The sequence below is a fragment of the Phyllostomus hastatus genome, unplaced genomic scaffold (genome assembly GCF_019186645.2).
Source record: "Phyllostomus hastatus isolate PE091 unplaced genomic scaffold, TTU_PhHast_1.1 phas_scaffold_129, whole genome shotgun sequence".
Taxonomy (NCBI): domain Eukaryota; kingdom Metazoa; phylum Chordata; class Mammalia; order Chiroptera; family Phyllostomidae; genus Phyllostomus; species Phyllostomus hastatus.
In genome coordinates, this window is record NW_025334009.1 from 5,316,661 (window position 1) to 5,337,816 (window position 21,156).

Here is a 21,156-nt window from a genome sequence, read left to right on the forward strand (position 1 = left end):
GCAGAGGGAACCCAGGCGCGGCCCCCACCCCTCCCCCGAGTCAGGCGCTTTTGCTGTCCGCAGTTTTCACACGGGTAATCCAAGGCACAGAGAGGCCAAGTAACTTGCCCGAGATCACACAGTGAAGATGTGAAGGAGCAGAGTTTGGCCTTGGCTCTAGGAAGGAACTAGCAGGACTCAAGAAGGGGTTTGGGGGGACTGGGGAGGGGAAGGTGAGGGGAAGGGGATGGACGGGCTGGGCAGAGCTGGGGTTGGGGCACGACAGTTTTTCCCAACCCGAAGGCTGGGAGGAAAAGGGGCCCAACCTTGAGGGCAGCCCCAGACTGGTGCGGGCAGGTGGGGGCGGGTGGGGTCCTGGGGGGCGCCCAGCTCCAGGACACGGGCTGTGGGCCCTGCGTCGAGGGCCAGGACCGTGCCCAGTGGAGTGGACACTGCGTGTTTAAAGCAAGAGCAGAGAGGACTTTTTGAACACTCTGGGCAATCCAATTGGAGTCACTGTCAGCCATGACAGTGATGTCAAGACTCAGGTAATGGGGTGCAACACTCTTGGGAGGGGCGGGGACACCCAAAACCACAAGCTGGGACACTCAGGTAAGGACTTCATCTGGACGCAGGTGTGAGCGGGACCTCCACCCCCTGTGGGCTGTAAAAACACCGAGCTCTGACCACCAGCTGCGGGAACCCGGCGGTGCCAGGGCTCATGCTGGAGCCCCCCTTGGGACGCCCACCTGCCTTGAGCTCTATGCCCCCACCCCCACCTTCAGAAGCCGCCAGTGACCGGGACCCCGTGGCACACGCTGGCTCTGCTGGCTTTTATCCCTGAGCTTCCCTCTCTGGGCGTGACCTGCTTGCGACTCTTGGCTTATCGGGAAGGTCTCCCCTGCTAACCCTGCAGACGTGGCACCCGGCAGGACTGTGTGAACGTCTGCCGCGGCCCTGGAACACAACCGTTGCAAGAGAGATAACAATGTGGGAACTCGAAACCCGGGCGGGACGCCTGGGTGGGTTTGGGTCTGGCCAGAACCACTAGACTTTGGAACAGAAGCAGACGGCACAGACCACCCTGGGAACACCCAGACGGGAACTCCGGGATCCGGTGTGACAGGCCCAGCCTGGAGTCGGAAGGAATGGGTTCGCGTTGTGTCAACAGTTCCCAGCTTTAAAGGTCACTCACTGTCTTCCACTGCTAGGCATCCTGACCTTGGGAAGACACTACGCCCCGCCCCCGCCCCCGCCCCACACACAGTGTCGTTTCATTACCAGCAAACTGCACGTAGAAAAGATCTTGTCTGGCCAGTTTCTCAGAAAAACCGTAGGAGTCACAGCAGGTAAGGTGGCCTTATTACTTTGAAATCTTTTGAGTAGGAAAAGAGTTATATTATTGATTATTTGGTTTTACTCAGGGAAGGACTTGGGCAAAAATCACCTAGGTACAGAATCTGCCTGGAAAATGTATGGAAAAAATGTATAGAAACCTGCGGATAATGCCAATTGGCGTGTACTGTAGCATTTTTGATAATGCCAGTAAGCTGTTGATAAATACTCTGTGGTGTTCATTTCCACCATGTCATTAGTTACTAAATGGTGATGCCCAAGGGATAATGTCCGGAAGATCGGTGATATGGGAGTGTCTGGCGCTCTGGCCCTTCCTGTTTCTTACTGTCTGGTGACCTGACCTGTGTCACTAAACTTCTTAGCGACTGCCCTTCTTCCTTCAGAGATAAGTATCAACTTTTACACCTTTCATCGAAACATTTTTGGTGCTTATTCTTCATCAAAAGATCCCTTGAAGATATTCTTTACGACCTCTTTTTTTTTTCTGGCATCTTCTACAATTCTATTTTTGAGTTCCTTTTTCTCTAATGTTGAACTATTCTAAGCAAATGAATTAAGTGATTTCATTTCACCAGACACCATCCGTCCCGAGTAGCTCGAGGCAAGAACACACTTGAAGTATTTCAGCTTCATTTCTTGGTGGATGAGGGGGTCTCTGTGGGAATTTGTAGCTCACGGAGAGTTTTCCGTCCTGCTGTCAAAAGCTGCATTTTTCCCACAGCTCCTCTGCCACCATGAAGGGGACCTTCCTGAACACCGTCCTTGTCCTGGCCATCTCCGTGCTGGCTGCTTTCGCGGTGGGTGAGTTCCATGTCCTTGCTCTGCCCACATTCCCTGCAGCGTCTGCGGGACCGTGGGGAAATTAGAGGTAGAAGCGGACGTGCTGTTCAGTTTTATTTAACCCTAATTCCTCAGGTGACAGGTGTAGAAACTGAAGCAAAAAAAAAAAAAAGGAGAAGAAGAAGGGGAGAAGGAATAGAGCTATATAAGAATAGCATTTCCAAATGTCACTTGAATTAAAATAGTATAGATCTGAGATACATTCCAATAAGATATGTGTGGTAAGCCATATGCAACTACTAAAATACTCAGACAAGGTTATTATGGGAATTACAAGGTTACATTAGGTTATATTCACTGAATGCAGCGAAGGAGTAGGGAAGCAAAAGGACATGAGACACGCAGAAAACAAAATAAAATGCCAGATGTAAATCTAGCTATATCATAAAAACCTTAAATGTGAGTGAATTCCACAATCTGATCAAAAGGTAGAAATTGTCAGACTAAATTTAAAAAAACAAGATCCAGCTACAAACTGTCTACAGGAAATAAACTTCTTCGGCAGAAATGGAAAAGCTGACCCTAAACTTCGTGTGGAAATGCAAGGCTGAGGTGGCCGAAACAATCTCGAAAAAGAACAAGAACGTGGCAAGTGCTCCTGCCTCCCATGGCAGAACTTGCGACAGAGGCGCAGGATCAGGACGGCGTAGAGTCAGCATGGGGTAGAAATACAGATCCATGGAATAGCGCTGAGAATCTAGAGAGAAAAAGGCCTTACTTTTAGGGTGGGTTGATTTTAACAAGGCTCCAAAATGACTCGATGGTGAATTGTCTTTTCACCAAACGCCGCGGGGTGGACTGAGCACCCACGTGCAGAAGAACGAGCGTGGACCCTTTCCTCGCGTCAGAGACAAACGTTAACTCAAAACGAATGGCAGAACTGAATATAAGGGGTAAGATGATAAAACTATAAGAAAATATGAGTGAATTTTTATGGCCTTGCGTGAGGCAAAGCCTTATTAAATAGGATGCCAAAGGCAGAAGGAAAAAAGAAAAAGTAGGTAAATTAGACTTCATCAAAATTTAAAGTGATTTTAGTGATTCAAATGATGCCAATAAAGATAACAATAAAGTGATAGACTACCCAGAGAACGGGTGAAATTGTTTGTAAAACACATATCTGACAACGAACCAGTATCCAGTGTATATATAAAGGACTCGTACAACTCAATAATAAGAAGACTCAAAATGGTCTATTCTTTTTAAAAAGACCAAGTACCTGAGCAGACATTTCTCCAAAGAAGATACACAAATGGCCAATAAGCACATGAAAAGAGGCCCAGCCTCACTCCCTGGTCAGTAGGAAAACACATATCAAAACCACAACGAGCCCTGGCTGGTGTAGCTCAGTGGACTCAGTGTGGGCCTACAAACCAAAGTGTCTCCGGTTCGATTCCCAGTCAGGGCACATGCCTGGGTTACAGGCCAGGTCCCCAGTATGGGGTGCCTAAGAGGCAACCACACATTGATGTTTCTCTCCCTGTCTTTCTCCTTCCCTTCCCCTCTCTCTAAAAATGAATAAATAAAATCTTTTTTTTTAGATTTTATTTATTTATTTTTAGAGAGGGAAGGGAGGGAGAAAGAGAGAGAGAGAGAGAGAGAAACATCAATGTGCGGTTGCTGGGGGCCATGGCCTGCAACCTAGGCATGTGCCCTGACTGGGAATTGAACTTGCGATGCTTGGTTCACAGTCCGAGCTCTATCCACTGAGCTATGCCAGCCAGGGCTGAATAAATAAAATCTTAAAAATAAACAACAACCACAATGAGATACCGCTTCATATTCATTAGGAGGACTGTCATTAAAAAAAGAAATAATAACCAGTGTTAGCAGAAATGCTAGCAAACTGGAACCTTCTTACATTGCTGTTGGGAATGTGAAATGGTGCAGCCGCTTTGGGAAATGTTCTTCAAAAGGTCACCGCATGACCCAGCAATTCCATCTGCAGCTCCGTGCCCGAGGGAAAGGAAGACACACGGCCACGCAGAAACGCGGCACGAACGCTCACGGCAGACTTGCTCGTAGTAGTAGCCAGGGAGGGAAAACAGCAAGCAGTCCGCCAGCTGACTGATGGATAAAGGAAGGGGGACATATGCACATGCAACGGAATACTATTCACTTATATAAAGGAGTGAAGAACTGATGCACGTCATATCAGGGATAAACCTTCAAAACATTATTCTGAGGGAAAGAGGACAACACGAAAGACTGCACATCATACGACTGCATTTACATGAAGTTTCCAGAAGGGACAGACAGCAAAGGGGTGGCCGTCTGGGGAGGAGAGAGGGGGCGGGCGCTGAGGGAGGGAGGGAGGGAGGGAGGGGAGGCGGCTGCCGGTGGGCACGGGTTTCTCTCCGGAGCTGAAGGTTTCTGACACCGATCGCGGTGATGGCCGCACAGCTCCGGGACTTTCATAAGGACCTTGAACTGTGCACTTTACATACATGAGTTCTGTGTTATGTGCATTTTATCTTAAGAAAATTGACATACAGGGGTAGGTGAAGGAGGTTTACAGTTGTATGTGAAAAATTTTATCTTTATAGTTTATTAATTACTGTACTCTTTATTTGTATTATGACTGTAAGCCTACTTTTGCTCCCTCCAATCTAGAGCTGATGTTATATATTATAATAATTATATTAGATAATTATAATATATATTATAATATATTATATGTAATAAAATGTTATATACATCTATATGAATAATTGCAAAGACTGCTTTGGATCCAGAATATGTAATTTTTTAAAAAGATTTTGTTTATTTTTTTTTTTAGCGGGAAAGGGAAGGAGAAAGAGAGGGAGAGAAACATCGTGTGGTTGCCTCTTGCTCCCCCTACTGGGGACCTGGCCTGCAACCCAGGCACGTGCTCTAGATTAGGAATCAAACTGGTGACTTTTTGGTTCGCAGGCTGGCACTCAACCTGTGGAGTCACACCACCCAGGGCAGAATATTTAAGTCTTTTTTTTTTTAATTTTTATTTATTTATTTATTTATTTTAATCATTATTCAAATACAGTTTTTTCCTTTTTACTCCCAATCCAGTCCCCCCTCCCACCCCTCCCCACTAGAATATTTAAGTCTTAATGAAACCCAACATCTTTTAAGATATCTCAATATAATTATTTTATTGTGATTTGTAACTTACAGGGTGTTTTCTAAAACCGGCTGAGAGGGGTCGTAGAAAGCGTTATTAGCTTGTGAAGTGGAAGGGCTGGAATGATCTCCATTTTACGGGAGGGGGAGGGGCAGAAGCGTCCCAGCCGTCCCCTTCTTTAGAGGGTGGCGTGCATCAGAGAGGAACGTCAGCCTCTTCCGAGGGTACCCAGGCTGCCCGCGTGCCAGCCAGGGTCTCCCTCACCCTAGCTACTTTCCCTGGGGGCAGAAGACAGAGCAGCAACCCTCCTGAAGCCGTTTTTGTCTTGCAGACTTCCCTGTTCCTATGGGCAAAGGGGCAAGCCTCAGAGAGACAAAGGTGAGCTCTGTTTCCCTGCTTCCCCGCCACAGGACTGGGGGGTAGCCCGGTTTCCTGACAGCCCCGGCTCTTCCTTCCAGGAGTTGGGGGCCAGAGGGGACTTGCATGGGTATAATGCCACCCTAAAAGCTGAGTCGTCAACTATGCGTAGCACATTTCGTACGTCCCCGAGCCCTCTTCCCATTCACGGTCCCCGTCGGTTCTCACAGCCCCCTGGTGGGATGATGGGAGGCAAGTATTTTGCATCGTCAAGTGCGTGATGAAGTCATGGCTGAAGTTCAGGCCTGTCTTGTGCTACAGCGCACATTCGGCTGGGGGTACGCTAAGTCACACATCCTGCCTCCCACACACTTCGCATTGTGTCCGCTTTGCACCCCTCCTTCCACACCCTAACTCTGCCGTGGCAAGCTTGAGCCCCCTGCTGTCTGAAGCACCACACACACACAAGTCGCTCAGTAATGTCGTAAAGGCAAGTCTAACCTAGAAAGACATTTTCCCCTCTGAGCTCACAACTGCAGTTAACAGCTGGTAGGACAGGGATTCTTACCCTAAGGAATTTATGGCTCGGGCTGGGAAGTCCACAGATTTTGTTGTGTTACAATACATTATATTGTACTATATTACTGGATTTTGCTGTGTACAATGTGAACTCACATTTTTGGCCCAAACTTTCAGGAAAAGAAAAATCTTTTGTTTTATTTTTAAATTATTTATTTATTTATATTTAGATAGTTGTTTTTTTGTATTATAAAGGAATTTTAGCATTTATCTTTGAACATATGGTACAAGAAATATTATGTAACAAATCATTACAAACCACAAGAACAGAGATGCAAAGTATTCAGGTACCACCCATATATAATGTACCTCCTTATTTCCCCTCAAAAACCTGGGCAAAACAGTGCACACTGTACACGGAAAATCTGGGCATGTTATATTGCATGAAAGTGTTCTATGTCGGTGGTGGTAAATGCCAGGGGTCAAACTCTGATGCTTCTAAAGTCTGGTTCCCGAACTCCTGGTCTGGTGCCCCTTGTCCCCCTGCGTCACCCGCCACCAGCGGTGACAGCCAGAGGACCTGGAGGAGGGCGTCTGGAGCAGGAGTCTGTGTCTCACCTTCAGGTCAAATGCGCCAGCAATGTCCATCAGTGCTGGTTTGTCTCCTACATCAAGCCCAGCGAGCCCATCTGCGGCAGTGACAGGGTCACCTACAACGGCGAATGCCACCTGTGCTTCAGAATCCTGTAAGTCTTCATTTCATTCTCCCTCCTCTCCACTCAGGAGGCTAAAGGGGGCCAACCCCGGAATGACTCCCCAGAAATGCGTCCTGCTGGTGACATCCCCCCTCCAGCGACGACTCCACTACTCGCTCCTCCACGTCTTTCAGGCTTCCCTAGTCTAGGCTCCCAAGGCGACCCCCCACTCACACGATGCAGAAATGGAGACCCCCAGGGTGTGGTCTGGCCTGGGCAAGGGTCAGCTGAGAAAAACACGTCCCCCCCTCATTTTATTGCTATGATACTATTACATTGGTTGATATTTTTAGGTTGAATCACCTGCACACATAGGAAAAAATCCCACCTGATCATGGTGTACAATCCTTTTAATATTCTTTTAGCTTCCATGTATGTTCGTAAGAATTTTTGCACCATACTCATAAAGGATGCTTGTCTATCATTTCCTTTCTCTGAGATGTTTTTGTCTGTCTTTGCTATTGTGGTAATTATGGCTTCACAGAATGATTAGGGAGTGTTTATTCCTCTTCTATTTAGAAGCATTTGAGAAGGATTCGTATTACATCTGCTGAAAATGTTTGTTACAATTTACTAATGAAGACGTCTGATCCTGAGCTTTAACGGCTTTTTTTCCCCCTGATTCAATCTCTTAATATAGGTCTGTTGATTTTGTTTCCTCTTGAATCAGATTAGATAATTTATGTGTTTCTAGGAGCTTGTCCATTTCATCCAGGTTATCCAGTTTATTGGTGTACAATTGTTCACAGTATCCTTTATAATCATTTTTACTGCTTTAAGGTCACTGGTAATGCCTTAACTTTTGTTAATGCACATTTTAATTTTAATGTACATTCCCTAATAGTCTGCATTTCTACTTAACTATTCAAGAATATTTTGAGAATAATCAAGAATTTTCCAGATTTGATTTAAGGATGAGCATGTTTTATACAGTCAACCTCTTAGACAAATAAAGATCTATATCATAGATATTTTAAACTATTTTATTAGATAAGAATTCACTATTAGCAGAATGTGTCCTTCTCAAACTTAGCTAAAGTTTATCAGCTAAAACTTAGTCATAACATATCCTAGAGCAAAAGTAATCATCTTAACATACAATTTCTTTCAGATATGAACAGCAGAGCATAACTAAACTGCATGATGGACCGTGCGTGAGTAAAGCCACTTTTACTTTTCATTTTTAGGAGTGGACCAAATATAGTTAAGCACTCCTTGTTGTAGAGAGTTTTAAATTTTGTGTTATGAAAAATTTCAAGCATACATGGAGTTAAAGATACTATAATAAACCTCATGTGCCTATTGGATAGATTCTACAAAGCACAGCGTTTGCCACATTTCCTTCCTCTGCCACGTCTCTTTGCTGAAGTTCATGAACACCTGTCTCGGACATCACGTCGTTTCCCTCCTCCACCCTTCAGGGTGCACGCATCCCTGGGAGGAGAACACGTTCCGTTACCGAAAATGCTGCTCTACACCTAACTCGTTCCTCGTCATCTTCTAGTGCATACTTCATGTTCAGGTTTCCCAAGCCATCTCAAAAATAACATCTTCTGGGAAACGTATTTTGGCCTGATAATTCGACAGTAAAGAACATCTACTCCGCCCTTTTTCTCCCCTGCCGCGTCTAACTCCCGGGGCATTCACAGAACACACCGAGTGGGAGGTTACTCTGAGCGCAAATGGCCTGGGCCTTGCCTGGCCCTCCCTGCTCTGGATACTGAGCCTGCGAGTCGAGGGTCATGGGGCCAAGCAGGCGCTCGGCTGACACCGCAGAGGTCACTAGGCTGTTCCGAGGCATGGAAATGGGGCGGGGACAAATCATGTTGGGAGAGAAAATAAAAAGGTAGCAGGTAAAGCAGATAAAAAGACAGTTAGATAATTTTGTAATAATTTTATGACAGTATCTCCTGATACAATCTCAGTGCCAAGTTCACAAGGCTCATCTGACTCCAGACCCGCGTGCAAAGCGCTCACTCGGAGATCCACGACTGGCATGTTCTCTGCTCCCACTACAGAGAAATCCTAAGACTTTTTATGATTTGGGGGTCATTGTCATGGGACCTCACACAATCCCTACTTCTGTCAGATCCTCGTGACCTGGGCTAATTCATGGGAAATCCGGCTGAATGCCCTTCCTCTTCTAGCTGGGCCACTTGTCAAATAAGCCTCTGGTCCTAGGTCCATTTCAAACCTCTAACTTCAAAAAAGTGCTTTTAAACTGGAGGGTATCCATACAGTGGCATCCAAGGCCGTCCTCTGGCAGAATTTCTTTCTCCTTGGGGCAGTCTTTGTTCTGTTCAGGTCTTCAACTGATGGACGAGGCCACCCGCATGGTGGGGGGCAACCTGCCTTCCTCAGAGGCCTCTGATTTAACGGTTCATCTCGTCCAAAAACACTTCTCAGGAGTATTCCGAGTGTGACACCAAATATCCGGGCACCGTGGCCCAGCCAAGGCCACACATAGAATTTACAGCCCCAAAGCCTGTGCCTGGAGCTACTGGTGAGAAGACGGCCACCGAGCACCTGCCCCAGGGGCCACGGCGTGAGCAAGCAGTGCCCGTGTGGCTTCATTCCAGTCTCTCCGTTTTCGTCTGTTTGCTGGATGGGGCTTCAGTCTGCCCATGGCGGAAACGAAGATACTACAGTCACCACTCCGGGGGTGGGCTAAATCACAGACTATTAACACTGTGAAGAGGGGTCCCAAATTCACTGGGTGCATGGGCAACCTACAAAATCAATAACGTTTCTTTACGGCAGTCACGCCTAATTAGAAAATAAAATAATCCATCACTCAAAATAGAAACAAAAACTGTGAACTCTCTGGAAATCAACCTTTCTCCTCAAAACTGCCGAAAACTTTAAGGATGTTTAAGATCCTGAGAGAGATGGCCCACGCTCCTGGATCGTAACTTAAGCTCTCCGACTGCCCTCCGCCTCTTCCGCCCACGGCTCTCCCTGGGGCCGAAGGCTCAGCGGCACCCAACCCTTCGCTCTCCTGCCCACTGCCACGGTGCTTTTTCTCTTCCCCAGCGAAATGAGAATGTCTCTAGTCTGCCGGCATTCCTAGAATAATTGTTAGCATTCCTCCTGCTGGCCCAGATGTGGTAGTCTTTCTCTTCACTTCCCCAAGTTTGATTTCTCTAAGCACATACTTCTTTTGCAGGAAAACTCCTGAACTTACACCGCGGAGAGGTACAGAGCCGCTGAATCCCTGGATGATCAAGTGACATGGAATGATTGCCTCTTAAAGTACACCCCCGGTAGAGGAGAATGCTGGCCCTGGAGGAAGCCAACGGTCAGCGTCAAACTCATTGATTTGCTTCAGTAAATGATTCTCAGCAGGAAATCTGGCTGGCGAACGTTTTTCTCAGTTACTAAGACGTATCTTTTTAAAAGATCAGCTCTTCTGTGTTCTCACCCCAAGACTACATGACTTTGTGCCGTGGGCTCCCTGTTCTTGTGTGGGTTACGAACACACGGCCACGGAGGTCTGCACGAGGGAACAGGTGCCTCGGGAGCAGCCACACTTACAAGAGGTGGCGCTGGGCATTGTGAAGCTGAGTGAGCGTCAGGCGAGAGACGTGACTTTCAATATTCAATACACCAGGATCTGGCTTGAGAAATGTTAACCGTACTGTAAGAGATTCAGAATTTTATTGAGCACAATACTTGGGAGTAGTGCCTGGCCACATTAACGCTTCTAAATGCTTCACAAGCACTAACTCATTTAAGTTTTTCGACAAACATAAGTACAGCCTTGTTTTACAGACAAAGAAACTGAGACTTAGAGTTTCACACAATCCGCAGTGAGGATTTTATTAGAACAAATTGCAGATTCTTACGTAAAACATTTGGTTACGGCCCTAGGGAAACACGCACACACACGTTAAGCTGAGCATGGACGAAGGAACGACACACGCATGCGTGTGAAGCTTCAGGAAGCCAGGCACACACAGCGTGGCCCCTGCTTCCCGCCCTTACCGTGGGCGCCAGTGGGGCGCACGCTCGGCTGCATTTTGGAAGTTTGACAGGAGGTGGCTCTAACCTTTTGGCAGGGGTGGAGGATTACGTTCGACTCAAAGGAATGTTTGGATCTGGTGATACGGCCCAGAACATAAAAGAGACCAGGTGAGAAACGTGGGGACCACAGCATCACATTTCAGCTGAGACGTTTCAAACACTCTCTCGGTTAGCCGTGATGAATGTTGGGCACTTGGTTTATAAGCAAGTGTGTGGGGTATTTTTAAAGATGGCATTTATTTACTTATTTCTAGAGAGAGGGGAAGGGAGGGAGAAAGAGAAGAGAAACATTAATGTGAGAAACATCAACTGGTTGCCTTTACACACGCCCCAGATGGGGACTGGCCCGCAACTCAGGCATGTGCCCTGACTGGGAATCGAACCGGTGACCCTTTGGTTCACAGGCCCGCGCTCAATCCACTGAGCTACACCAGCTAGAGCACATTTTTTTTTTTAATTTAAAAAAATATGTTTACTGATTTTAGAGAGGAAGGGAAAGCGAGAGAAACATTGATTGGTGGCTCCCCATATGCATCCGGACAGGGCATCGAACCCACGTCTGTTGGTACATGGGACGATGCTGCAACTGAGCTGCACCAGCCAGGGCAAGAGAGACTTTCTAAAGGGGCTCCTTTCCTCCTCGCTTTCTGTAGCTTGGCAAAGAGCCAGCTCCATGAGTCTTCCTTCTCCCCACCAGTAAAATGGCAGGCACTCGGTGAGCCTTCTGGAAAGCAGTAGAGGAACAGCAATGAGAAACATGTCAAAAGAGAACTTTCGCAAAGAAATCTCCTCCTCGCCAGACACACCCAGAAGCTGAGGGTAGTATCTGGAGGAACACACGGAAGAAGTCTCGATTCTCACCAGGTCCCTAGGGGACCGAACTTTAGAAACAGGAACAGCAGCTTCAGCTAAAACGAAAACCTCCGGAAAGTAATTGTCAGCAGAAATGCATGGGGTCAAGAACCCCTTTCCTTCCCAGGAGGCAGGTGTCCTGGGCCTGAGCCGCTCACCAGCACGAGGCAGCGGCCCCTGAGGACTGTTCACAGGTGGGGACCTGAGGGACCTGTCCCTAGAGCCTGTCCTCAGAGCAGCCCGGGGGTGGCAGAGACAGAGGACCTAAAGGGGAACCAGTATTGAGAAACTTCAGTGTGCTGGGCGAAAAAGAAAGGCCTGGCTCTCAAAGACCCTGGCCTGCCTGGGGCTGCCACTAATACGGCTGTCTACACACGGGCCCAGGCCCAGGTTGGTGCCCCTCAGCATACAATAAACATACGTCATACTTAACCTCTTAAAGCGAGATTCTCCCAACAGAGTTTAGACTTACAAGTTGGAGACTCTGAAACACTGGTATAGAATTCCTTGAGCCTTAGCGAAACGGAATGAAGACTTTCTAGCCTATTCACCTTGCCAGAGATACCAATGAGGATCACGGGTTTCTTTTTTAAAATTCTTTATTGTTATCCTATTACAGTTGTCCCAATTTCCCCCTTTGCCCTCCTCCATCCAGCCCAGCTGACAGCTTTCTTAGGACAAAATGTTGCCTGGTATCTGCTAGGAGCTGGGGATTGGCCTGTTTTCTAAGTTTTGTGGGTGTGGGGCAGTGCTGGGATAATTATGTTCTGTTAACTATCTACATTCTTTTTGTGGTTGCCACTGTTTTAAGTGAGTCTGACTCATAGGAGACTCGGCATTGAATCCGGTAGCAGAGTATGAGGCAGGTGCATCTGGCTCTCACGCTGTTTTCCGACAGATCCATCAGTATTGATTAAGTTCCTATTTGGCCTCCACCTGCCTGCCATTCCTCTCTTTCTCTTGGTTCTGAGCCTAAGCTCAGAAAAGGGAGTTATGTATTGGGTCTCCCCCTAACATCACATCTGCCCTTACTTTCATTATGTAGGTTGTGGCCGAGGATGGTCAAAGCAACTATAAAACGGTTTCCTAAAGACCCCTGTGGCAACCAGGACCACAGACCTCCTACCAACGCTCCAGGAGTGCGATACCTGGACATGCACACACTAGAGTCAGCTGGGAAAATGTTTAAATTGATGACAGTTATCATTCGTTATCCTTCCTCTCAAATTCTCTGATTCCCTCCAAGAAAAAACTGTGCCCTCTCCTTACATGAGACCACGCTCCAGGAACACCCCAGTTCTCATCTCCTCACCCTGGACGACTTCAAGAGACCCCAGGGTAACCCACTCCACTAGCCGGTGCCCGAATTCCTTAGCGGCACGTTCCAGACCCTTACCGCTTGTTTCCCTAAGAATCCTGCCTCGCCCACCCCGAATTCGCTGTGCTCCTTCCAGCCTATGTGATCGCTGCGCGCTCTAAAGGTTCCCATTGGCTGCTGCCTGCCTCCGCCCTCGCGATGGAGCGCACAAGCCCTTCGCGGAGCTCCGACACACACTGGGCACACCGACCTTGCATGAGACAAAGAATACAAGAGTCGGGCAAGGTGCCTGCCGGTGGCGCCACTGGCGGGCACTGCGCTCCGCCGGCGGGCACTGCGCTCCGCCAGGCTGCCACCCTGCACCGCCCATCCTGTCCTGGGCACCCCGGCTCGCCCTCCCTCCTGAACGAGGGGGTCCTCCCAGCTAGGCTCGGAGGGGCAGCTCCCGCCTGACGCGGTGTCCGCCTCTCTTCTGGTCCCGGAGAGCGACGAGGGCCACCGGCAGTCGACCCTCCTGCTGCAAGGTGCCACCGTTTTGAGCCCAGATAAACCCGACAGCACAGTGACCTGCCGGGCTCACACGCCCCTTTCCTCTGCTTCCGCTCGCCCCGAGGTCCACGGCAAGGACCCCAGAGGGGCTGCCCGCCGAACGCCTGAAGGACCCCGCTTGGGCTGGCTAGCACGGCGCCTGGTGGTCGAGCCACGCTGCCGGAGGACAGGGTGAGTCCGCACCCGCCCTCCAGCTGGACTGGGGCTCCGAATAGCCCAGAACTTTGTCCCAGGTACCAGGAGCAGGGGCGCGCGGCTGCAGGTCTGGAGAAATGGAGGCGAAGGGGCGGGGGAGGGTACGAGATTGTGAGCCTGGGGGACTGGGGGGCGGGGCCTCACGTGTTGTGGGGCGGAGGCTGAGTTGAGGGTCTGTAGGTACCCGCTGCGCAGGCCGGGACGAGGGGCTTTCGTGCTGCCTTCCGGACGCAGAGGAATAGAATAGGTGCTTCGGGTGTTGGGGAAATGCCCAGGCAGCTCCTAAAGTTTGTACTTCTCTGATGGAGTGACCTTTAAGTTGAGCAGGTTTCTCGACCCGTCATCACTTGTTGTAAACTAAGAACCGAGACAGCTGTAGTTGGCATTAGGAAAGGACCCACGTCCTCCCCTGGAGGCTTCTCGCAGCCTGGACTTGGAATAGCTGGATCAGGTTCATTGATTAATTCGTTCAACAAATACTGTTGAGAGCGAACTCTGTGCTAGACGCTCTGTGTAGGTGCCAGGATACTATGCTGAGCAAAACAGACCCCCGCTTTCACGGTGCCGACCTTCTAGTGGGGAAGACGGAACAGACGAAAACGTGCAAGGAGCCCTGAGAACGTGTTACAGGAGAAGTGAGCTAGGATCTAGTAGGTGAGTAGGACGAAACCAGAGGAAGCACATTCTGGCCGCGAAAACTCCTCATACACACGCTGTCAGGCCAGAAAGTCCTGGCGCTGTAAGGCTCACGAGGCTGGAGCAGAAGAAGGTTCAGGGATGTGGGGTTCTAGATGAGGCTAGAGAGGGACGCAGGGAACCGGTCATGCAAAGCCAACGACAAGGATGTGGGGGTTTACTGTAAAAGCATTGTACACTTTCAAGGGTTAAGGAGGGGAAGGATACCTGGATTTGCATTTGTAGTTCTCGGGCTGCTGTGTGGAGAACAAACTGCGGAGGGTGGCAGGAGTAGGAACGGGGAGACTGTTCAGGAGACCGCTGCAGAAGTCAGGGGAGGGCAGACACTGTCTGGGACTTGGTGCCGGAGGTTGAGAGGGGAGAATGTTATGGGTTTGAGACACCATGTTGGTTAGGTAAAATGACCAGAATTTAGTGATAGCGTGAACGTGGAAGGTGAGGGAGGGGAGGTGTCAGGAATGTCTCTCCCTAGGTATATGGTGAAGATTCCGCGTGCTTTGGGTCACTTGCCACCTGGGACACTGGGGAGACTGGCTTGGCCGATCTGGTCCTGGGTAGACTGGGCTTAGTGTTGTGGTTCAAGGGGAGCATCGGGCTGAAAGGTACAGAAAGGGCGGCATGAGGAGGAGAGACCTTGGCCGAGTTTCCTCATTGGAGCCGGCTCCCGACAGCACTTTGAACGTGGTTGTCGGGCCACTGCCGGGCTAGGGGACATGAGAGTGTTGGTCAGGCTGGCCCTGTGCGTGCTCACAGAAGCCCTCTCTGCTTGTTGGCGGATGTCGGGGTTCCCCCAGATGTGTTTCGAGATGTAGTCCTTAGTCCTGCAGAGATGGTCCATTTTTCACATGTAAATAGAAGTTCGAAGTTGGAATAGATCTCAGATTCTTTTTTTAAAATTTTATTTTAATCATTGTTCAAGTACAGTTTTCTCCCTTTTACTCCCATTCCAGCCCGCCTACCCATCCCTCCCCACTTCCCTCCCATTACCACCCTCCCCCTAGCTTTTGTCCATGTGTCCTTTAAATCTGTTCCTGTTAGATCTCAGGTTCGCTTAGTCCAGAGTATAAAATACTTTTATGTTCTGTATGTCATTTTGATGATTATTTATTTAGCTCTTACAGCATGTTGGACACTGGAAATACAAGTATGAGTGGAATAAGACTATATAGGTTCATTTTGTCCACAGGTGGCAAACACGAGGTCTGAGGGCCAAATCCGGCCCCCCACCTTGTTTTATCCGGCCAGCACCTTGTTGCTACTTGGCGGCAGCGCCGAACTCCTTGCCCCTAGTTAAGGAGTAGTCACATGTATACAGTCCTAAAGTTACATTTGGGCCTTTGAAGGCAACTGCTAGGTGAAAATGAGTGAAAATGAGTTTTTTTTTAAGATTTTTATTTTATTTATTTTTAGAGAGGGAAGGGAGGGAGAAAGAGAGAGAGAAACATCAATGTGGGGTTGCTGGGGGTCATGGCCTGCAACCCAGTCATGTACCCTGACTGGGAATCGAACCTGCGACACTTTGGTTCACAGCCTGCGCTCAATCCACTGAGCTACGCCAGCCAGGGCTGAAAATGAGTTTTATACCCCTGTTTGAGTCAATAAAACGAATCAGGCTCCTTTGTGCCAAGTACTGTTTCAGCCGCTTCAGATACAACACGGTTGCAGCTAGTCCCTGAACTTGGAGTTGCACATCTGTAAGCCTTGCCATTGAGAACAGCTGAGTGTATTACAGGGCTCGAGCTGGGCGGGAAAGTTTCTGACCAACCTGTAAGAGTAGATAAGAGATGGAGTGTATCCAGTGGACTCCTTGGTATCCTGCCAGCATCCCGGTTCTTGTCCGTCCCATCTTCCAGGTCTGCGGGCAGTGGGAGAGCAGGACCAGGCAGAGGCCCTTGGCAGTGGGAGCACGTGTGCTACCCTCGTGGCTCAGCCGTTGAGAAGTGTGAGTTGTAACTCCTCTGAAACACAGAGGACAGTTAGGGAGGGAAGGGAATCTGGGGAGAGATGGGTAGTGTTTAAGCTGGAATTTCTCTTGAATGGGCCGCTCCTCCGTAGGCTTCCAGTGGCCCAGACCAGACAGTGTATTCCCCAGGCAGCCCCGGTGTCCCCTCCGCCACTCCTTCCCTCCACCCCATGAGCACAAATGGGTCATTAAATACAACCGTGTGCACGTGTGTACCTAACAATGCGTGTGCAGCCTTCCCGAGTGCCTGTCATGTGCTCCCTGAGTGACGGCAGCAGGAACACCGGCTGGCTTGCACAGCCGCATGGCTCCAGAGCAGGAAGGATGGGAAGCGCGGTCGCGACGGGTCCCTAATCCGGCTCTGATGGCAGGAGCGGGAGAGCGGGATGGCCTCGATCTTGCGAAGCCCTCAGGCTCTGCAGCTCACCCTGGCCCTGATCAAGCCTGATGCGGTCGCCCACCCGCTGATTCTGGAGGTAAGCATGAACCCCGAGCCTCTGCTGTGTGCCCGGACATTGCCGCTGTCTCGGGTGCCACCGGGCCCCTTGTGCAGGCTGACTGCGCAGCCCTGTGCCGGATACCGTGGAGGCGGAGCTAGGAGCCGTGGACTCAGACCTTAAGAAGACTAAAAACCTGCTAGCAAATTGGGCAGATATAAAATATAAGAAAGAGTCCCATATAATAAGAAGAGGAGCCAAACCTCGAGACAGTGTGTGTGCATTAGTTTTCTATTGCTACATAAAAATTACCACAAACTTAGCAGCTTTAAATAACGCTCCTTATTAATTCACAGTTCTAGAATTTGAGGTGCAGGAGGCTTGGCCGGGTTCTTTCCTTGTGGTTTCACAGGGCCAAAGCCAAGGTGTCAGCCGACTGGGCCCTTGTCTGGACGTCTGGGAAAGAATCCACTCCCAGACTTGTTCGGGTTGTTGGCAGAATTCGGTTCCTGTGGTTGTAGGACTGAGGGTCCTGTGTCCTTGCCGTAGGCGGGATGGCCCTCGGTCTCTAAGGACCAGTCGCATCCCTCACCTGACTGCCGCTCTGTCTCCAAGACAGCAGCGGCGCACGGCTCTTCAGGTCCCTCTGACTCCGCCTGTGCCTCCCAGCCAGATAGGTCTCTGCTGCTCAAGAGCCCACGTGATTAATTAGGCCCGTCCGGATACTCTCCCTTTTGATGAAAGCCAAGCCCACTGATAGTAACCTTAATTACACGTGCAAACTCTCTCTTGTCATGTCACGTGACATAATCATTCTGCATGGTATTCACAGTCCTGGAGATTTATAGGGAAGGCAACTTGGTGGGCTAGGCGAGGGCCGTTTGAGCACCCCGCTTACAGTAGTTGGGTGAGCAGAGCCGAGCAGCATTGCTAAGTCAGCCCGCCGGGGCGCCAAGGGAGGCCAGAGCCATCAGGCCCGGTGGCTTGCAAGGGTTGAGACTGCACCAATCCGGGGGGGACTAGCATCCCGCAGAAGGGGGGTGCCCAGGCGGGCGTGGCGTGTCTGAGGGCCACGGGCAGGCTGAGTTTGTGGGACTAGAGACCGGGAAGTCGGAGGGGCGGGCAGGGAAGTACAACCTCGAGGACCAGAGCACCGGACTAGAGTGGCCGCCTTTTACCCGCGAATGACAAGAACCACCCAGACACTGCTGACCAGAGTGTGACCCGAGTTACGACGTCTTCGACTGGTCAGGGGTGCTGCTGTAGAGAGAGGGGGAGGAACGCAGGGCAGGGCCACTGTCGAGAGACGCCGATGAAGGTCTGAGTGGTGGGTCTGGTGGGCTCGGGCTTGAGGGGCTGGAGGGGCTGTAGGCACGGGGGTGGGGCCGGTCACAGCGCCTGCCTCCTGCCTCTGCGCCCAGGGCTCACATTCGGCCGCGTGACCCAAGGGCTTCACGTCACCCCACCGTCTTCCCTTCTGGCCCATCGAGGGGCAGGCTGCCGAGTCCCGGGCTCCCACGGGTCCCCGAGGTCCCTCGGGTCCGCCTTTTGTTGGCTCAGGCGGCCCTTCGGACTGACCTTTATCTCCGCGGTGGTGTCCCCCCAGGCTGTGCACCAGCAGATCCTGAGCAACAAGCTCCTCATCGTGCGGAGGAGGGAGCTCGTGTGGCGGAGAGAGGACTGCCGGAGGTTCTACCGGGAGCACGAAGGTAGGCCCGCAGCCTCGCGGGCGGGCGGCTTCCCGGTCCCCGGGGCGGGCGGGACGGCTGGGCCCGGGCACGTGACCCGGGCTCTCAGCCACCAGCTGTGAAATAGCCCCCTGTCTCAGGTCTCGGCATTGACTCCGAGTTTTCGTGAGTATCAGGGCTTGGTTTGGTTTTTAATATTTTCTAGGAAGGTTCTACTTCACAGTGCCAACCAGACACTGAGTTTTCTGGCCTGATAGTATCAGTAGTTAACATGTAGTGAGTGCTCCCTCGGCCTGACACTGTCCCAGGGCTCACGATTTCATGTAACTCTCCCAGCAGCCCGTGCAGTGGGCATTGGTGTGTCCCCAGCATACAGATTAGGGAACTGAGTCAGAGAGGTTAATGAGTCACGCAAACTCGCCCAGGTGTAAGTGGCAGAGCCTGGATTCTGACCCAGGTAGGTCAGACTCCAAGGGCCTTTTTCTTTGCTCTAAAACAGTTTTTTTTTAAAGATTTATTTATTTTTCGAGAGAGGGGAAGGGAGGGAGAAAGAGAGGGAGAGAAACATCAGTGTGTGATTGCCTCTCACATGCCCCCAACTGGGGACCTAGCAGCAACTCATGTGTGTGCCCTGACTGGGAATCGAACTGGCAACCCTTTGGTTCGCAGGCCGGCACTCAGTCCCCTGAGCCACACCAGCCAGGGCTAGAACCGTTTTGATTATTCCAAGTCAGGAGGCAGTGGTGCGAACGGCTCTCCTGGGCATCGGTGTCTTGACGAAGGTGCTCTCTCTTTGCAGGGCGTTTTTTCTACCAGCGGCTGGTGGAGTTCATGGCCAGGTACCTTGGATTTCGGTCCCAGCATCTTTATCTACTGAGACTTGTCTCCCCTGCCCCCTCAGTAGATTCATCAGTTCCATTTGCCAGTCTTTAAGGCTTAGCGAGTGTCCAGTGTCTGAAGAAACTCGGATTTGGGGCTCTGACTGAGCCAGCACTGGCCTGGTGGCCCCCATCCCGTGGCGGTCACCGATCCAGTGGCTGTAGGACAGTGCCGTCAAATGCTGCCTGGCCACTCCGCTGATCTCTGCGGCTTCCTGCGATAGCAGCAGCAACCCCCCAGCACCTGTGTGGAGCAGCATGGGTGCCCAGCTAGAAAGGCCAGGAAACTCTCCCAATGGACAGGGTGCCTGCGTCGGTGCCCTGCATACCGCGTGCTGTCCTGGACCTGGGGGCCCGATTCCTGATTGATGAATGCTCCTTTTCTCCCCAGTGGGCCCATCCGAGCCTACATCCTCGCCCACAAGGATGCCATCCAGCTCTGGAGGACGCTGATGGGACCCACCAGGGTGTTCCGGGCACGCCACGTGGCCCCAGATTCAATTCGTGGGAGTTTCGGCCTCACCGACACCCGCAACACCACCCACGGCTCTGGTGAGTCTGCCCCCCCAGGCCCACAGCCACAGGTCAGGGAGGGTAGTTTGGGGCCGGTGGGCGGGCCGAATGGCGGGGTTGAGAGCCAGGTCCTTCCCGTGAGCTTTTTCCCCAACTGGGGGCCTGGCCCTTTGCGGCCGCCTCAGCCGACGTGGCCCGAGGGCTGAGGAACAGGCAGGCGACTTCGAGGCTCTGGTTTCTGAACCTGATTGTGAGGGCCTCTCACCTCCATTCTGCACTTCCTAACACCGTCCCTTCTCTTTCTTACCTCCTCTTGCAGACTCCGTGGCTTCGGCCAGTAGAGAGATCGCAGCCTTCTTCCCTGACTTCAGCGAGCAGCGCTGGTATGAGGAGGAGGAGCCCGGGCTGCGCTGCGGCCCCGTGCACTACAGCCCCGAGGGCGGTGTCCACCGCGCAGCCAGCGCAGGGGCCCGAGGCAGGCCTGTCCATCTGTGAAGTCTGGCGGCACGGCCAAGACTTTCTCCTGAGCCCTCCGGTCCAGAGCGTTCTCCCGAGACCAGGGAGGCCTGGGGCTCCTGGTGCCCTCTCCGCTAGGCACTGCCACCTGCCCGAGTGCCTGGCTCCTCGCCGCCACCACGTCCAGAACCTGACTCTCTGTCTACCTCTCCTTTGGAGCGTTTGTCGGTGGCTCAGAGGAATAACGCTTCCTCTTTCCTCGGAACACTGTTCATCCTTTTGTAAGCAGGAGCTTGCCCCCTTGACTCTGCAGGGACTCCCCGTGAGCACCAGAGGGCCGTCTTCCTCAGGGCCAGTCAGCAGTCAAGGCCGGGAGTGCTGCGCCGGTGCCTTCTCTCCATCCTTAATGGAGTTACTAGTCATTAAACCTGCCCGGAAGCCAAGTGTCTCCCTGCGTTCAGTGGAGAAAGATCGCGTAGAAATCTCCTGCGAGGCTCACACACACACACAGTGCGGCTTGGGCTGTGCATGAGGTGCCCAGAGACAGAGCTGCGTGCGGGTTCAAATCCAGGCTGTGCCTCTGGCATGGGCTGCGCCCTGGAGGAAGGGGAGGTTTTGGTTTTGAACAAAGGTGTGTCTGCCCAGTAGAGGAATTTTTTTGTTTTTTCGGCTTTTTTTTTTA

General features: G+C 51.1%; 2 protein-coding genes across 13 annotated transcripts; both read left to right on the forward strand.

The window, feature by feature from the left end:
• Nucleotides 1-1,216: 1,216 nt before the first annotated feature.
• SPINK8 (serine peptidase inhibitor Kazal type 8 (putative)) lies at nt 1,217-10,255 on the forward strand. Its single transcript, XM_045856913.1, has 6 exons — nt 1,217-1,328; nt 2,057-2,136; nt 5,607-5,653; nt 6,776-6,897; nt 8,018-8,060; nt 10,073-10,255. The coding sequence occupies exons 2-6, from the start codon at nt 2,070-2,072 to the stop codon at nt 10,082-10,084; spliced, it is 291 nt and encodes a 96-aa protein (XP_045712869.1). The 5' UTR covers nt 1,217-1,328; nt 2,057-2,069; the 3' UTR covers nt 10,085-10,255.
• Nucleotides 10,256-13,243: 2,988 nt separating this feature from the next.
• On the forward strand, nt 13,244-21,156 carry NME6 (NME/NM23 nucleoside diphosphate kinase 6). Of its 12 annotated transcripts, none has more exons than XM_045856901.1 (8): nt 13,249-13,910; nt 14,361-14,497; nt 16,393-16,481; nt 16,874-16,978; nt 18,546-18,648; nt 19,427-19,466; nt 19,897-20,057; nt 20,338-21,155. In XM_045856901.1, the coding sequence occupies exons 4-8, from the start codon at nt 16,889-16,891 to the stop codon at nt 20,511-20,513; spliced, it is 570 nt and encodes a 189-aa protein (XP_045712857.1). In that variant the 5' UTR covers nt 13,249-13,910; nt 14,361-14,497; nt 16,393-16,481; nt 16,874-16,888; the 3' UTR covers nt 20,514-21,155. The 12 variants fall into 12 exon arrangements, with proteins under 12 accessions (XP_045712865.1, XP_045712857.1, XP_045712861.1 ...); XM_045856905.1 differs by having other exon boundaries at nt 14,420-14,497; XM_045856902.1 differs by having other exon boundaries at nt 13,249-13,881; nt 14,348-14,497.